General features: G+C 39.2%; 1 protein-coding gene across 1 annotated transcript in view; it reads right to left on the bottom strand.

The window, feature by feature from the left end:
• The window catches only part of LOC149018654 (FGGY family of carbohydrate kinase), a 31,354-nt gene extending 16,355 nt beyond the window's left edge, over window positions 1-14,999 (bottom strand). The window contains exons 1-6 of the mRNA XM_089152812.1: window positions 14,810-14,999; window positions 14,173-14,252; window positions 13,731-13,848; window positions 13,443-13,621; window positions 12,795-12,877; window positions 12,486-12,673 (exon numbers count right to left, since the gene is read on the bottom strand). Of these exons, the coding sequence (XP_089008938.1) occupies window positions 12,486-12,673; window positions 12,795-12,877; window positions 13,443-13,621; window positions 13,731-13,848; window positions 14,173-14,252; window positions 14,810-14,882 (721 nt within the window). The 5' untranslated portion in view covers window positions 14,883-14,999. The remainder of the gene's footprint in view (window positions 1-12,485; window positions 12,674-12,794; window positions 12,878-13,442; window positions 13,622-13,730; window positions 13,849-14,172; window positions 14,253-14,809) is intronic.
• Window positions 15,000-16,845: the final 1,846 nt, after the last annotated feature.

Genomic DNA, 16,845 nt, shown 5'->3' with positions numbered 1-16,845 from the left:
TAGGTTTCAAAACCCATGAAGGCCCAAAGTCGGAACCCATTGTCAAAACCTTCAAACAAGATCTGGCACATCTCAGTTTCAGCATTTCAGGCCTGACCAAATTGGCTCTGGAACTGAGATTTCAACTTTTATATATCAAAAGGTGGCCCTTGGTGCAAAGGTAAAGATTGCTCCATTGTGACCAAGTGATCAGCCTCCTAGGTATAAATCTGGAAACAGCCACTCTGCCAAATCAGGAATAAGACTGCTTAAATTATGATCCTCTCCAGAGTCCGGACTGCAGTGGCAGGATCCTTGTGCACTTGTGCACCCCTTATATACAGTTGCTATTTAGTAAAATGTTCAGTGAAGCTTTAAAGCATGAGCCTTTATTTGTGTTCTGTTGAAAGAAACGATTGTAGTAGAATGGCTTATTGATCCATGATCTCAAGCCCTTTATTTATAATAAAGTGGAAAGTAGACTATTACAAGGAATAGAAGTTTACATGAATGCAAACTCTAATTTAACTCCTATACAAACTCTTATTAGACTCCTAATAGAATCCAACACTCCCCCTCAAGTTGAGGCATGGATATCACACATGTCCAACTTGACCAAAAAAAGTATAAAACATCTGTCCAGGTAAACATCTGCAATTTGATCTTCAAACTTATAGATTACGTCTGCCTTATAGACTTCCATTTGATTTGTCCTCATCTTTACTGCAACTTTATGTCTTCAAGGAAGAACACCCAAGTAAAAAAGTAGAATCTTCAAATGTTGAGAAGACTAAATTTCTGCACAAATCTGAGGAAAAATATATTTTTGGGGTAACAATAGCTAGGGTAAAACAGCCAAAGTGAAAGTTTTGATTTGTAGCAATGTTAGATCTTTAAAGGGAAAGTTTGCCAAGGGACAATCTCCAAAGGTAGGGGAAAATTTGTCAAGATAAGTGACAATCTCCAAAGGTAATAGAGATCAAGTTCTGCAAAGGTCAAACGACAAGTCTTTTGCAAGGTAAGATCTCCGAAGGGAAGATGTCAAGTTAAGGGGCAAAACTCCAGGGTTAACAGAGATTAAGTTCTGCACAGTCAAAAAGATAGCTCTATAGCAATGTTAGATCTCCAAAGTGGAAGATTGCGAAGGTAAGGGACAAACTTTCAAAGGTAACAAAGATCAAATTATAAGGAAGTCTACATGAAAGGCTTTGAATTGTAGACATCTTCAATCTCCCCCTCACGTGTAGCGTTACACGTGGGAAGATAATAACAAAGGAAGTTCCAATGGGGAAACTTGAAAAAGGAAGAAATTGTAATGGTAAGATAAAAGTATCAGGAAAACAAATCTAGAGAAAATGACAAAATTTGAAAGGGGGTTGACCGAGCCTACGCTGCCACTAATGAAGGTCTGATATTACCGAATGGACCGGATTAGAAGATGAAGTCAAAGCAGAAGTAGATCCTCCAATCGGCTCGAGCAAATAAAGTCCATTTACCACAACCAATCTCCTTCCCCAGATCCTGAAGTAGCTAGGTAGGAGTTGATAGGGGTAGTAGAGGAAGCAGTGGTCGAGGCTGTACCGGCAGTAGAAGACTACATAATACGTCGCAGAGTAGCGAACTCTTCCTGCGAAAAACCAACGTCTACAGAGGGTGTGGTGGAAACTGTCTCAGAAAGATTAGCCTTTTGTTTTCCCTGTCTTTGTGCTCGTTTTTGCTCAAAATCAGTAGGCTTCCCATGCACTTTCCAACAATTTTCCTTGGTATGATATGGTTTGTGACAGTGCTCACACTTAACAATCTCCTTAGCCGGATCAGATTTAGTGCGAACAGACTGTAAAGCTGATTTCTCCATAATAGGAGTATGAAGCATGACTAATCGACGACTTTCCTCACACTGAACAAGAGCATAAGACTGTTCTAGTGTAGGAAAGGGAGAACGACTTAAGACTTGCACTCTGATCTGATCGTACTCCACGTTCAAACCTGCCAAGAAGTCATATACTCGAATCTTATCAATGTACTTCTTATATGTCGCCACATCATCTGGATTAGTGGGGTGATAATCCCCATAATGATCCAACTCTTGCCAAAGAGATCGCAACTCAGCATAATAGTGGGCCACAGTTAGTTCCTTTTGGGTAGTCTCATGAAGCTTCTTTCGTAGCTCATAAACTTGTGCATCATTCCCCAACTGTCCATATGTTTCAGTAGTACCCTTCCAGATTTGGGCTAGTTCAGTCTGATTCGTTTTCTCTTCTTCTTCTTGAAGTCCCAAAAGCTGGAGAGACGAAGCAAGTAGCAGCAGCGATGAAGCAAGTAGCAACAGTGATGGTGTTTCTTCTCTTTCTTCTCTTTCTTCTCTTCTTCTTTCCTTTTCTTCCTGGTCTTCCCTAATCGAACCCACTGTAGTGCAATGGGTACTGAAGAACAGAGAAAAAAAAAGGAGATGGGTTGCGAGGGTTTACGATGGGTGCAGTGGAACTGAAGAACCGAAAAAAAACAGAACTGTGGGTTGCGAGGGTTTGCGATGGGTGCAGATGCAGCGATGATGGTATGCCAGAAAAAAACGATGGGTGAAAAAAAATTCAGGGAATTTCAATGGCTTCTCCTGCGATGGTTGCAGAAAATTCTGCAACTGCGATGGGTTTTACGATAAGCGAAGAAAGAGAAAATCTGCGATGGGTTTTGCAGAAGGAAAAAATTCTTCAATCGAACTTAGGCTCTGATGCCATGTTGAAAGAAACGATTGTAGTAGAATGGCTTATTGATCCATAATCTCAAGCCCTTTATTTATAATAAAGTGGAAAGTAGACTATTACAAGGAATAGAAGTTTACATGAATGCAAACTCTAATTTAACTCCTATACAAACTCTTATTAGACTCCTAATAGAATCCAACATGTTCTTTTATTAGTTATTCTTTGGACTACTTTTAGAAGGTCAAACTTAGTCCCTATGTCTGATTTCAGTACCAGTTTAGAGGTTATTTAAGATAGCTTTCCAATAAGACAAAGAAAGTGTAAATTGGACGTGCTTTCAGAAAGTTTAGACAATTTACTGAGCACTTAGGTCAAAAGGTAATTTTAGGAGCAATTGTCTAGTTATTAATAGTCATGATTAGGGTAGCATTCCTAAGTTGCAAAGGAGTCCTCCAAAGTTGTCCTACTTCTTGCAAGGATTTCATATCTACCCTTAAAATTCAAATTGGATTCTCTAGAGTGAGATATAAAGGTTTCTTGAGTGAGTTAAAGTTTTAGTAAATTAGGAGTTTAGTTTGAATTGTCTTGCAAGTTAGAGGCTATCAATGAAATCAACAAGTTGAATTGATTAAAAAAATGGACTTGAGTGTTGAGGCAAGTAATGGAGTTGTGGGTTCCCTAAAGGGGCCTGAGGCAGCTTCAAGAAGATTAAATTCTGCAGAAATTTCTGATTTCCAGCATCCCTAATTCACCCCCAACTAAGTACCAGCTCCCCCTCCCCCATCTGAAGACATCTTCCCCCCATCCCCCCCCCCCCCCACCCCAAACAAAAAAAAAAACCACCCATGCAACAGCAACCCTAGGACTCCCCATCCCTATTACGTTAACCCTTCCCTTCCCCTAGAAGAATTCTTATCCCAGCCCTTCCCCTTCAGTCCTTCACTTTTCTTCCACTTTTCTCCCTCATTAGCTTCCGACAACTTCTGGAATTCCAGGAAACTAAAAACTAGAACTGCGACAAGCATTCTAGAACCAATAGAACCCTATTTCCTTGACCTAAACCCCTCCCCTCTTGGAATTACAACCTAATCACAGTTCTCCACTTCCGATCTTAGACTCTAGCTCCTCTTTACATCTAAAACGCAAGATTTTCTGCAACTTGGAAGGAAACCCTAACCTTAGAAGTTTCAAAACCTTAGTTATCTTGAAACCCTAGAATCCCCACACACTTAACTTAAAAATTCAGATCTGTAATCAGTAAAATAGCAAGGTTTCAAGCCTGAAAATACAAAGCCATGGACTCTAAGCCTGGCTGAACCCAACCCTAACCCTTGCGTAACCCTAGCACCTAGAAGCTAGTCCAAATACCTTCAACTGTAGGGTGTTATAGCCCTTGAAGACTGCTGATTCTCAGGAAGAGGATTCTGGAGTGGACCTAGATCTAAGGCCTTACCTCAATCAATCAAACCCTAGATCTGGGTTCACAACAGTTTGATATCAGAGTTATGGATGAATCAGCAGCAGCCAAGCAATTTAAGAACATATAGAAGACCCCGAATGAGATGCTAGCACAACTACAAGGGTTGACAACTCAAGTACAGGATTTATCCAACAGAGTAGCTTACATAGAGCAACCATGCAGAGAAGACAATACATACTCTCCCACCATCCCCAACAGGTCAATTCACAAACCTACATTCCTCATTGAGGAGAAACCATTGGTATTCACAGACAAATAGACGACACTACAGAAAAGCCCTATCCTCCAAGAGCTCGCAGCGATGATAGAGACAGGAATGGCCACACCAAAGAATCTCGATATGATAACCCCATTTTTGGCAGGTATGCAACTGAAGAAAGGCCATTCGCAAGCCTAATCAGACTCTCACCACCCTAGAACAACACATAAGTTCATACTTTAATTGAGGGCAGGATCAGAGGAGAGGTACAAAGCACCACAAGGTAAACCTTAAGTTAAAAGAATTTAATGGATCGAACCCACCCACACACCCCCCACCCAAAAAATTAATGTTTTTCATGACACGGGAGCTGCCTAGACGATCACTTTGATTGGTATGACCTGTCAAAGGATAGAAAGATGAGACTAGCCAAACCCAAACTTGAAGGGGCTGCCAGGGACTGGTGGAACACTATGGAGAGAGAATTGTACTATGAGGGTAGAGAGTTTACTACTTGGAACCAGATGAGAAGGGAACAAACTGAGAGATACCTACCTGAACACTACAAAACCAGACTACAGGGCAATTCCATACTCTGAAACAGGGTACATGTCAGTTGCCAATTACATTCAGCAATTTGACCCTTTTGCCTCAAGGACAAGGACTCTGGAAAGCAAGCTACAGACCAAGACTTGATTCAGGCTTGGACTAACATATGACATACAGGTGGGCTTGTGGTGTGACAGATATGCAAGATCTCAGATATCTATTCAACAAAGCCTTGTGTACAAAACCCTAATAGCTCAAAAGAAGCACACGAGTCAGAAATTTAGGAGGGACCCCCACCAAACCCTACATCCATCGACTATAGCCCCTCCCAAACGACTGAATCCACCCAAAGCAGACTACAAAGCCCCAGTCTTCAGCAACAACCCAAGTGAATGTTTCTGTTGTCATAAAAATGGGCACTATGCTAGGGACTGTCCTAAAAGAAGGGGAGTTGCAATCTTCGACACCAACCATCAAGTTCCAGAAGAGGAGGTGGTTTTCCCTCCATTAGAAGCAGAACTAGAAGAGGAGTTCCAGGAGGAGAATCTAGACCATGATCAACAATTGAATGTAATGTCTAAATTCCTAGTTACTGAGTCAAAAGGAGAAGATTGGAGACAAATAGCATCTTCCACACCAGACTTAAGAGCAGGAGGATTGCTAGCACAGACTATGTGGACAATGGGAGAAGTGAAGGGAGAAGTGTCAATGTAGTTTCAGAGAGTTTCGTCAAAAGAGCAAAACTCAAAGCAAAGAAGCACCTCCAAATGTACAAGGCTTCCGTCCTCAATAGTGCTAGACTAAAGGAAACATGCAAGTGCTTGGTACCGGTGACTCACTCCTATTTTGATAAAATTGGTGCAACCTAGCCCTATAAAGCTTTCTGACATCATCCTTGGAAGACCTTGGTTGTTAGAATGTCACCATCACATGCAAAGAAAACAAGTGTGTTTTTGTGCATAAAGGATAGAAGATCATGCTTTTACCTTCGAACCTACCAAAAGAAGCCAAGAAGAAACAAGCCCTTTTGATCAATCATAAGGGCTCAAACCCTAGCCAACCAGCTCTCATGATTCCATCTAAGAAAGCTACAGGGAAGTCCAACAAAGGTTTACCAACTAAAAATCTAGGAGCGCATGAAGTTCAGAAGAAGACTCCCCCATTCATTGAAGATGCATCTTTGCAAGATGTGGAGAATTGATGTAAACCAGGTTTAGCACCGAAATAGGGCCTAGGGTTGTTTCCACAACCCCTAAGGCCCTAGTCCCAGCAAGGGAATGTTGATAAGTTTACACTTTTTCAGTTGAGTCCAATTAGGGTTTAGTTAGGTCTAGTGCGTTTGTGGAACCCTAGATCTACTTTTAATATTGAATTTAAGTTCACATGTTTGAAGTTATTAAACAGTCCTAATTAGGGTAGGATTCCTAAGTTGTGGAGGAGTCCTTTAGATTTATCCTACTTCTTGCAAGTATTCATATCACTCTTAGAATTCAAATCGAATTCGTCTAGAGTGAGATATGAAGGTTCTTTACGTGAGTTAAAGTCTTGGCTAATTAGACGTTTAGTTTGTATTGTCTTGCAAGTTAGAGTGATGCAACCCATGAGTCTGGGTTAACCTCCAGGACATCTCTTTAATTAGAACCAGCAACTAATTGGGCTATCAAAGGGTTAGGTTTTATTGGTTTGGGTATTGTTTTGAGATGACTAGAAATTTATGGTTATCCTATGGGATAGTTTGGAGTGGAATCTTGGGTAAGTTTAGGTCAACAAAATCCTAGATGGGCTAAATAATTGTGAATCTTTGGTTATGGGAGGTTGAGTAAGGGATGGGATGAACTAGACTTGGTAGGAAAAGGAATGTGATGAGCTAGGCTTAATATTGGGAGGGTTGAGATACCCAAACTAACCCAAGGATGGTAAGGAAAGCCTGCAATTGGGTCTTGGGATGGTTAAGGTTAAAGAAAGTGGGTTCTAGGGTCTTGAGGCTAAGAGAGAGGGGGAAAGGATTGTTGGTTGAATCTTGATAAATTCTTGAAGGGATCGTGGAATTCTTTCAAGAATTTGGTTATTTCTTTCTTTTCTCCCCCCCCCCTTCTTTCTTCTTCTTTTTTTTCCCTCTCTCTCTCTCTCTCTCTCTCTCTCTCTCTCTCTCTCTGTATGTCAGATCTACCACAATAATCAAGGAGGGAAAAAGAAGAGAGAAAGGGAGGGGGGAAGATCTGCCGCAAGGTAGAGGGAAAGAGGAGGGTGGCGCTGCTGCCGCAGGGGCTAGGAGGGCAGGGGGAGGGTGTCTAGGTCTGCTGCAGGTAGGAGAAGGAGGCTGTAGGGGCTTGCGATTGGAGGGGATGCGGCTGGGGTTTACTTACTAGTTTGGGAGGCTGCTGTATTCTTGAGTTGAAGGAGGAGATCACCAAGAACAATGCTGTAATTTCTTAAAAACACTCAGCCCAGGTCTCCTGGTACCTTCCAGGACTCCAAGCCTTCAATTCATTAATCTTCAGCCGAATTTTATAAGGTGTGGGAGGCTATATATAGCCTTACAGCTTACATTAAAGAACTCAAACTCGGACTAAATCTTGAAAACCTAATTGGACTTGATCACAAAATGAATATTCCAAACAATTGTAAAATTCTAACTACTTGCCAACTAACTAGGACCACAAAAAATAACAAAATAAAATACTAATTATCTAGAAGGAATTTGCAAGTGGGTTCCACCTAGGACTCCTAATTAACTTAACCTTCCTTATCAACTTAACCATGACATGAGTAATTAAAGAAAATAAAATAACTCTAGACTCCTTAAGAGGTAAGGAATCTAACTGGACCTAGGACACCACAAGGGGGAAATACCCCCTAGAGCATTCAGCCAGGCCTAGTTGCCGCAAGCCTAGGGAGCTGTTTTGGGGCCTTATTAGGCCTGCTGACCCTGGTTACATCATAGAGTCCATGTTTGATTTCCTTCAATAGGCGATAAATAAGTCTCCTAGCAATTTAATCAGCAAGTTGAATTGATTAATAAAATTGATTAAGTGTTGAAGGCAAGCAATGGAGTCATGGGTACCCTAGAGGGGCCTGCAGGAGCTTCAAGAAGATTAAATTCTGCAGAAAATTTCTAATTTCCAGCATCCATAATTTATCCCCAAGTAAGTTCCAGCTTCCCCTCTCACATGCCAGCCCCTTTCCCTCTTGTCTTCTCTCTTCCCCAAGTTTCCCCTACCCCTTCCAAACCCCATTCTGCAATTACACCCACCTCCCCCATCCCAAGACCTCTTTCCTCCCCTCCCCAACACTGGCAGCAACCCTAGGACTCCCCCCTCCCCATTACATAAACCCTTCCCTTTCCCTAGCCCTAGCCCTAGACTTCTAAGTTCTAATCCCAGCCATTCCCCCTTCATTTTTCTTCTTCTTTTCCCCCTCATTAGCTTGCTGCAACTTCTGGAATTCCAGGAAACTAAAAACCAGAATTGCAGCAAGTATTCTAGAACCAATGGAACCCTATTCCCTTCAACTAAACCCCTCCCCTCTTGAAATTGGAACCTAATCAAAGTCCCCCCTACCTACGATCCTAAATTCCAGCCCCTCCCTACATCTAAAACCCTAGAGTTTCTGCAACTTGGTAGGGAACCCTAACCTATAAGTTTTAAAACCCTAAGTACCTTAAAACCCTAGAATCCCCAAACCATAACTTGAAAATATAGATCTGTAATCAGTGAAACAGCAAGGTTTCAAGCTTAAAAGTACAAAACCCTAGACTCTAAGCCTACGAACCTAACCCTAACCCTTGCATGCACCTATCACCTATAAAACCAGCCCAACTACCTTCAACTGTCGGGTATTACAGCCCTTGAAGACTGCTGATTCTCAGTAAGAGTATCCTAGAGTGACCTAGATCTAGGGCCTACCTCAATTAATCAAACCCTAGATCTTGGTTCACCTCAGATTGCCATTTGAATCTTATCACTAATGGCAGCTCCAAGTGGTTGTGAACATAACCAGAGTATGTTCGGATTGATACACACCAAACCCCGCAATCGTCCCAATTATCACAAATTGGAGAAGTTAGCATACGTATGTTAGAACATGGAGTTAAGATGAATATTTGGCTTTGGAGAGAACATGGGATCAAGTAGATGTCAAACTATTCTACCTTGACCACTTCCTTGATGAGGAAGACAATTAGAGAATGGATAGCTGGTAACCCAATCATCGGTGATGAATCAACAAACTAAGGATCACCAACCCATTAACCCTGATATAATAATCAAAAGCATCATTAAACAGCTTGATGAATACAAAACAAAAGCTCCATCACATTCACAATATCCTAATTTGACAGTAGAGGAAGGGTTTGATTAAGATGACAAGGTCAGGTCGTAAATATGGAAAAATTCCGCAAAGTTAATATGACAGTGATGATTCTAATGAAGGTGACGGAGATGGTAGTGATGGTGGTGGTGGGGGTGGCAGCAATGGTGGGGGTAGTCATGGTGATGGTGGTGGCAGCAATGATGGGGGTAGTCATGGTGATGGTGGTGGAGGACCTAATGGTGGCAGTGGTGTATATGGTGGTGCTGCACCTGGTGGTGATATGTAGTTCAGATAAGAGGTAGGGTTTATGCATGCAACCAGGCTTATGATCAATTGATCTTGCTAGTAGAACATACAAGCCAAAGGATAAGCGCTCCCAACCTAACTATGAGGATACTATGAGTCGCATGGAGTCACTTAGTATGAGTTCAGATGGTCTTGCTGCTCCCTTAAGCCGTGGTCCATACCCATCCCCTGACTCTTCTGGTTATGGACATTCTACTAGTAGTTCTTCTTACTGATGCTGCCTCACTCAAGTATGGCAATCTTTATGATACTGCTTTACTTGAGTACGGCAATCATCCAAGATCTCTTAAGGCTAGACTAATTTCCAGGCCCAAATCTAGATTCAGAGTATAATGTATGGGATGGTCTGAAAGGGTTCCTTAATTGGATTTACATCAATAGCCTCTAAATTCCCTAGTTGGATCGATTAGAATGGAGAGTACCCAGAATCATGGTTATCAAAGCATCCGCCTAGGCGCACCTAGGCGGCAAAGCAGTTTTTGAACCGCTTAAATTGCGACCGCTTAACTAACGAGCTGATTTCTTGCCAGTTTTTTGCTTAGGCATTAACGCTTCGCCGCCTTTTGCTCTATATTGCCGCCTAGATGCTAAATCAGCCGCTTTTTTACATTTTTTTAATTTGTGCATATTATTATTTTTTAATCATAATTTATTCTACAATGCCGTATATAAATTTAAATATGTGAGCCATTTCAGAATCAAAGCCCAATTTGCAAATGAACTCCGAGGCCCAAAATGTCCATCGGCAACAGAATGTGAAGCATGAGCCATATTCAACATTGATAATCAATGAATCATTAAATAAACAATGACTTGGAAATCGGAATAATGAGATCTATTAATTTATCATGTCAAGCCTTTGTTTGGTTAAAAAAAGGGGAAAATGGATACATCAATTCTGATTCCAATTTGAATATTATTCATGTATATTTAACAAAAAAGTCATGTTAAAAATAATTCATGAACCATATTCAACATTGATAATCAATTAATCACTAAATAAACAATGACTTGGAAATCGGAATAATCAGCCATATTCATAATTGTGATTCTTGAATGTTTTTTTATTTTTATTTTTATGAATGTGATTGTTGAATGTATGTTTAGTACTTTAGTTTATTATAAAAAGTATTTGTATTAAAAAATAATTTAAAAGTAGTTAAATTAAAAATATTAACTAAACCGCTTTGGTCACTTTATTGCCGCCTAAACGCCAAGACGGAGCCCCAATCGCTTTGATCGCTTTGCCACTTTAATAACCATGCCCAGAATGATGGGTATTAGTTTTGGAGAGGTTCACAGTGATGGATGTATGGAGGGATAGGGCAGCTGTTTGAGATATGGGATGGAAAATTCTTGGAATAAGGTGAAAATTTGATCAAGGCTAACTGATTGACTAGAATCTATTCACCAAGTTTCATGGATTTGGATGGTGGAATGTGGAAAGATTAGGTTTCTTAGTTTTGGAGGGAAATTGGGTGATGAAAACGAGAATGACAAGATCAAAAGATTGGCTGGTCTGTTTGGGCTAATGTTTGGATTGAAGGTAAGGTGATGAAGTAATGGCTTGAAGTTGGGTGAAACTAATAGAAGGTTAGGGAGATATGGCAGTCCTAGGTTTTGGATGGAAGAGAAGGGATGAACCAGGGATGGGGCTCCAAAACAGAAAATAAAAAAGGAGGAAGATGGGGATTGATGAGGGCTTCCAATAATAGTTGAATGGAGCCTTATGGATGCTACTATTCACCTGAGGAAGGAAGACAAAAGCTGTCTAAATAGCCACAGTCAAGAGTCTAAGCTTGATTACATTTAGAACCTTCTTAAGCCTTGGGTCTTCAAAGCCAATTGACAGAATCAGCACTTAACACATAAGAGATGCTTGAAGGAACCTTTTATTCAATACTCAAAAAGTCAAAATCTGATCTCTCCCCATCAAGTGGAGGGTCTATTTACAAAATATGAGCTGGAATTCCTAATCTGATTTGAATTCGGGAGCCTTATTCTAATTAACTTCTAGTACTACTAGGTCTTTATGGTTAGACCTGTACAAGGAATGACTTAAACTAATAAATAACCTCATGTTTTTAGAAAAGAAAGTCTGGCCTGCCTAATATGCTCCCTCAAGTGGACAGAGTTCCAATTCTGCCTCTGGTTCTATCAACGACAGTAAAGAAATGAAACAAAACTATAAATAAGCTCCTGGGGAGCAACTCTAGGGGATTCTCTTGGCCCTCCACTTCTCTTGGACTTGGAGGGCTTGAACTGCATCACACTTATATGGAGAGGCGCAACTGTAAGTTAGTAATGTACCGGAATTGGCCAATCCAGAGTATTACACGAGATTCAATTATGAGGGAGAATCACACTTCCATCAGTTTTATAATTCGGGTCAGTATTGTACATATGTTCAACAAGTGTGCAACATCATATTGGTACCTCCCATTCAAGAAGATTCAACATATGGCTTTGAACATCACCAACAGTGGTCACAGCATTAGAAGCAATAGTGCATATAAGAAATCCCATCTTTGATTACTTATTTCAATTTCATACTTCTAGTTTAACGCAAATAGTTAAATATATAGCATTATTCGTTAACTGTTTATGCACGTTGGAATAACTATTTATTGCTTATATCAATCTTTTTTGTTCAAATTAGACTATTTCCATATATATTGTTACCAATTCCATCCAATTCTGCACCCGTCGATGCATATTGGCAATTAGATGCAATACGAACTGAAATATCTCCTAAAATCATCTGACTAATACATTAATGATAAGAAATACTTTAAACCTTGACTACACTATCTAGATGATTTTCAGCTCTGCTGAATATTATTTCACATTTTAGTCAGAGACAGTTGAAAAATGGGCATCCTAAATCCCTTTTTCTCTAATATTCAGAGATAAACAAAAGATAAATAGGTAATCACATAAGGGCTACAATGTACCATACCAATCTTAGCATGATGCCCTTCCACAAGGTCACCCAAGCCAATCTCCTCCCAAAAGTCATCATCCCACCCACAAGCTTCCATATCTCTCGAGAAGTCTTTCTCATTCATTTGTTGCATGTGAGCATGACCAAGATATGTCCATTTGCAAACAGTGGTGCAAAGGCTCCGAGTATCATCTCCAGTTGCTCTATAAAAGTAAAGTGCAAATAAACAATAAATTCATTACTGAAATAACCAATCTGGAAGACAGCGATCATCAATATCAATACAACCACCCACCAAATCATCAGCCTAGTTGACATATATACCTGTATGATAACCAATCGCTCAAATCCATCCACCTAAATGCCATTGACCAGGACTCTTTCAAATTTTCTTTGACCCATAAAAGCTGCAGTAAGTAGTTTATCATCCATACATTAAAATACAATCATATCCATCAGATTTCGAGATGAAAGATGCAGAAGTGCTGGATACAGATACATGGCATCATGAGTTGAATCAAACAATCAAACGAGATGACAACTAGTTTACATTATTCAATTTTGACCACGAACACCCTTTGTGATGAGTAAAAGAAACTGTAAAAAATTTAAATATGACAAAAGAAAAGGAATCAACTTGTATTCAGAATTATTTTGTGTCCTCCTTTTTTATATTTCAGAGCATACTGCTCATAAACAAAGGATAATATTTTAACATTCAGTGTGAAAATCAAATTACAAAGTTGAATCCAAGTACTCAGATGCTTTCATTTGCTAATTGGTCATTATGGTAAACCATATGACATCATCAAGAGAATGACTGACCTAAATTGATCTTGACTAAGTAGTCAGATAGAAAACAAAAGACTTAATGCCATGGTCGAGCCCCATTCATGCGAAGTACATATAAATGAATAAACAACATAGCAACGTAGTGCTTTCAAAATGCTACAATCTTCTGCTGAAGCACACCTTTGGAGGCTGCATCTCAGGGGAAAGGGCCCCACCACAATACTGCAGTACAGGTGAGTTAGATGAATTGATTCGTTCAGCTTGCCTTACAGCTCTATGGTCCATCCACACTATTATATTTCGTCTTGCATCACCACTCCAAGAAACCGTAACAGGAGAACCATCAGCATCCACAGCAACTGCAAACAGAAACAGAACTACTCAGTTTAGGCCACATATTTCAGGCCACAAAAACACAGTAGCGATGTACTTGTCAATAAGGATAAGATATCAATTTGGGTTTCAGACCTAGAGAACAAGTAGCCGTAAATCCCAAACTAGTTACATCTTCACCAGCAACATTTGCATGGACGCAAGCTGATTTCACAGCGGCACAAATTGCATGCCAGATATCGGTCGAGGATTGCTGATGTACAAAAGAAATTTTTAGTTGTAGGTTCATAGCTAAATTCTAAATATATAAATTATGGCCCTTTATTGACAATATAAAATATATATACATACAAAATTCAGATATATATTTGTTTCTGTGAATCCAATCATATATTGTAACGCTATAAATATGGTACATTTTGGAAAACCAAAGAGTTCATTATTTCAGTGGCAACGGTCTTCTCTTTCAGAATGTTCCAAATACTTGATACAGTCAACTAGATCCAATAGACCAATAAAATTTCCCTTCACTTCCGTAAGCAAATACTAGGCACATGATAGTAAAACTTTTTGTCACCTCAATACAGTCACCATCCTTCCAAATTTGTATAGGGCTACTAGCTGAACCAAGAAGCTTTCCACTTTCATCAAAAAGACCTGGAGTAAACACATGCATGAACTTTGAGCAAATTTATGCCCATCAGTAAAGAAAAAAACAGGTGCTATGGAATTCTCGATGTTCATAGGGAACCCTGCGTTGGTCAATTGGATGAACCAAACTACTCTGAATTCCACATAAACATGGAAAAACGCATCAATTCAACAGAAAATTCTTCAATAAATTCGATGGTGAATGATAAAAAACAAATAAAATTTTTCCATACTGACATTTCCAATGAGCATCTCCGAGTTCCACATTAAAAATGGAAAAAGAAGCACCCTATTCATGGAGACAATTACAATAATTTGAACGAATACCCCATTACTGCCTTGTACAGATTCGCAGACGCAGAACCATTAAAATCCAAAAATATTAAGTTAAATTAAAGAAAAATGAAAACAGAACGGAAATTTTCAATGGAAATCAACGTCAAAATAAAATACTTACAAGAAGAAAAAAATATAGAGAACACAAGCCAGCCAAACCAGATTCGTCTCCAATCAAGAATCAGTTAACACTCAAATCAAATTTTAAACGTAAGTGAAACACAGACCTGCTCGAGCGCTGCCAGTGCCAACGTCAACGCCGAGAAAGATAGAAGGAGAAGGTGGGGCTGTGTCCGCCATCTCGATGGAGATGGAAGCAGCGGAACTGTGAGCAGAGTAAGAGAGGACAATTGCAAACTGGAACGGTCAAGGAGGCGGGGAACTGTATCACCGGAGATGACTCTCTAACCAGTTGGCACCGTTTTAATCCTTTTCTTTCAAATGGTTTCAGAAATTTTATTATTATTATTTTATTTTTTGAAGAATCTGAATCGGATCAGAATTGGTGGATCTGATTCGCGATTATCTCCGATTCCAATTCAAACATTTCTTTACCGATTTTACTTCCTTTTCAGCAGAATCAGACTTGCCTTATGAAAAATAAGTGGGATCCACCATACAGATCGTTACCTTCCAATCAACTCCATTCCAGAACATGCAAGATGCTGGGCTAAGGGCCTTTTTTGTATCAATTCTCATATTCTATTATGAGAATTTTTTTATTATTTTAAATTATTTGGCATCTATTATCATTTTTATTTTTATTTAAAATAATAGAAAAACTTCCAAAATCCACAATATACTTTTTATCTTCGAAACCATCATGCATGTTTTTGTCCGATAAAACCCCCTAAGGTTATTTAGGTCTACCAAAAAAATTGCCCATTTAGCTCCTTTGGTCTATGTCAAATCACTCTCTGTATTGGAATATATGTAAAAAGTTCTATCAGAAGTGGTGTAACTTCAAATGACTTTCTTCTAATTTATCATAAGAAACCATCCCTCTATATTAAATTATTTTTCATTTTTCTAGTTCTTCTTGGCTTAAATCCATAGAAAACTAGGATGTCTTAAATTAGGATGTCTTAAATCCATGGCTTAAATTTCTTCTTGACAAATTAGGATGTCCAATCCACCCTCAGGTGATACCATAAACAACTACTCACTCATAAAAGACCCTTTTTGTTTAGGTTCTCTTTACTCTTTAGTATATTTGAAATACAAACATAAATAGAAGTGTTTGGTATGAGTTGTGGTTTATTTAATTTCTTAACCGATGTAACCAAGTCTACACTTTTCCCTTTTTCTTTAATGTGAAGAAGACAAAAAAATTTGATGAAGCTAAAAACTTCATTTCTGGAAGAATAATTACAACCTAAGTACTATATTACATACATACTGCATTCTGGGTTGTAGTGTTTTACATAGGCATGAAAGCATACATAAAGATCAATGTATGGAAAGGTACTAATAATTACATTTCCCATATCATAAGTTAACCAAAAAAACAAACATGTGTAGAAGATAAGAAGGCCTAGGATTCTGAGATGGAATTGGGAGCTTCTCCTCCAATTTCACCGAGTTAATCTAGAGCTGCTGAATTGTACAATGTTCAGATTTTGCTTGGTGAATACCTACTACAATTCCTCCAGAGTCGCTACTTCCTTGGAATCAAAAGTGCAGGTGTCTACCCATCTATTTACAACTTTGTTGTTGTGGATCAAAAGAGAATAAATTGGTTGACTGTCCATAAAGCAATAAGTCTATGTTCTTTGAGAAGAGTACAGTTTCAAACGGAAGGAATTCGACCTTTGAATTTCAAGGAGATCAAGGAAGAGTTAGCAATAAGATTTTGAATACAATGATTCAAGTGAATGCATTGGTGGAAAGTGCTTCATCTGAAAGTAAGATCAAGAAAGAGAAGAAGCTTGAGGAAGTCAAGGTAGTTAATGACTTCGAGGACGTCTTTCTAGAAGATTTGACAGGAATGTCTCCTGATAGAGAACTGGAGTTTTCAATTGAGTTAATTCCAAGAGCCACTCCGATATCAAAAACTCCATATAGAATGGTGATAAGTACATTTATGTGTGAAATCTTAGGGCATAAAGCATGCATTTTACACATTTAGAATGGAGTTACCTTGGGTTTTATGTTGTTTTTGCAAATTTTAGGACTTTTCAAGATTTAAGCAAATATTTGGAGTCTTGGGTATGAATCATGTAATTTTACACGTCAAGAGATCCATTCAAATTCTCAAATGCGA

Source organism: Hakea prostrata, chromosome 4 (assembly GCF_041222555.1).
Source record: "Hakea prostrata isolate BN-2017 chromosome 4, UWA_Hpros_2, whole genome shotgun sequence".
In the NCBI taxonomy this organism is placed as follows: domain Eukaryota; kingdom Viridiplantae; phylum Streptophyta; class Magnoliopsida; order Proteales; family Proteaceae; genus Hakea; species Hakea prostrata.
The sequence above is the reverse complement of the archived record's forward strand: the minus strand, read 5'-3'. Positions and strand labels throughout refer to the sequence as shown.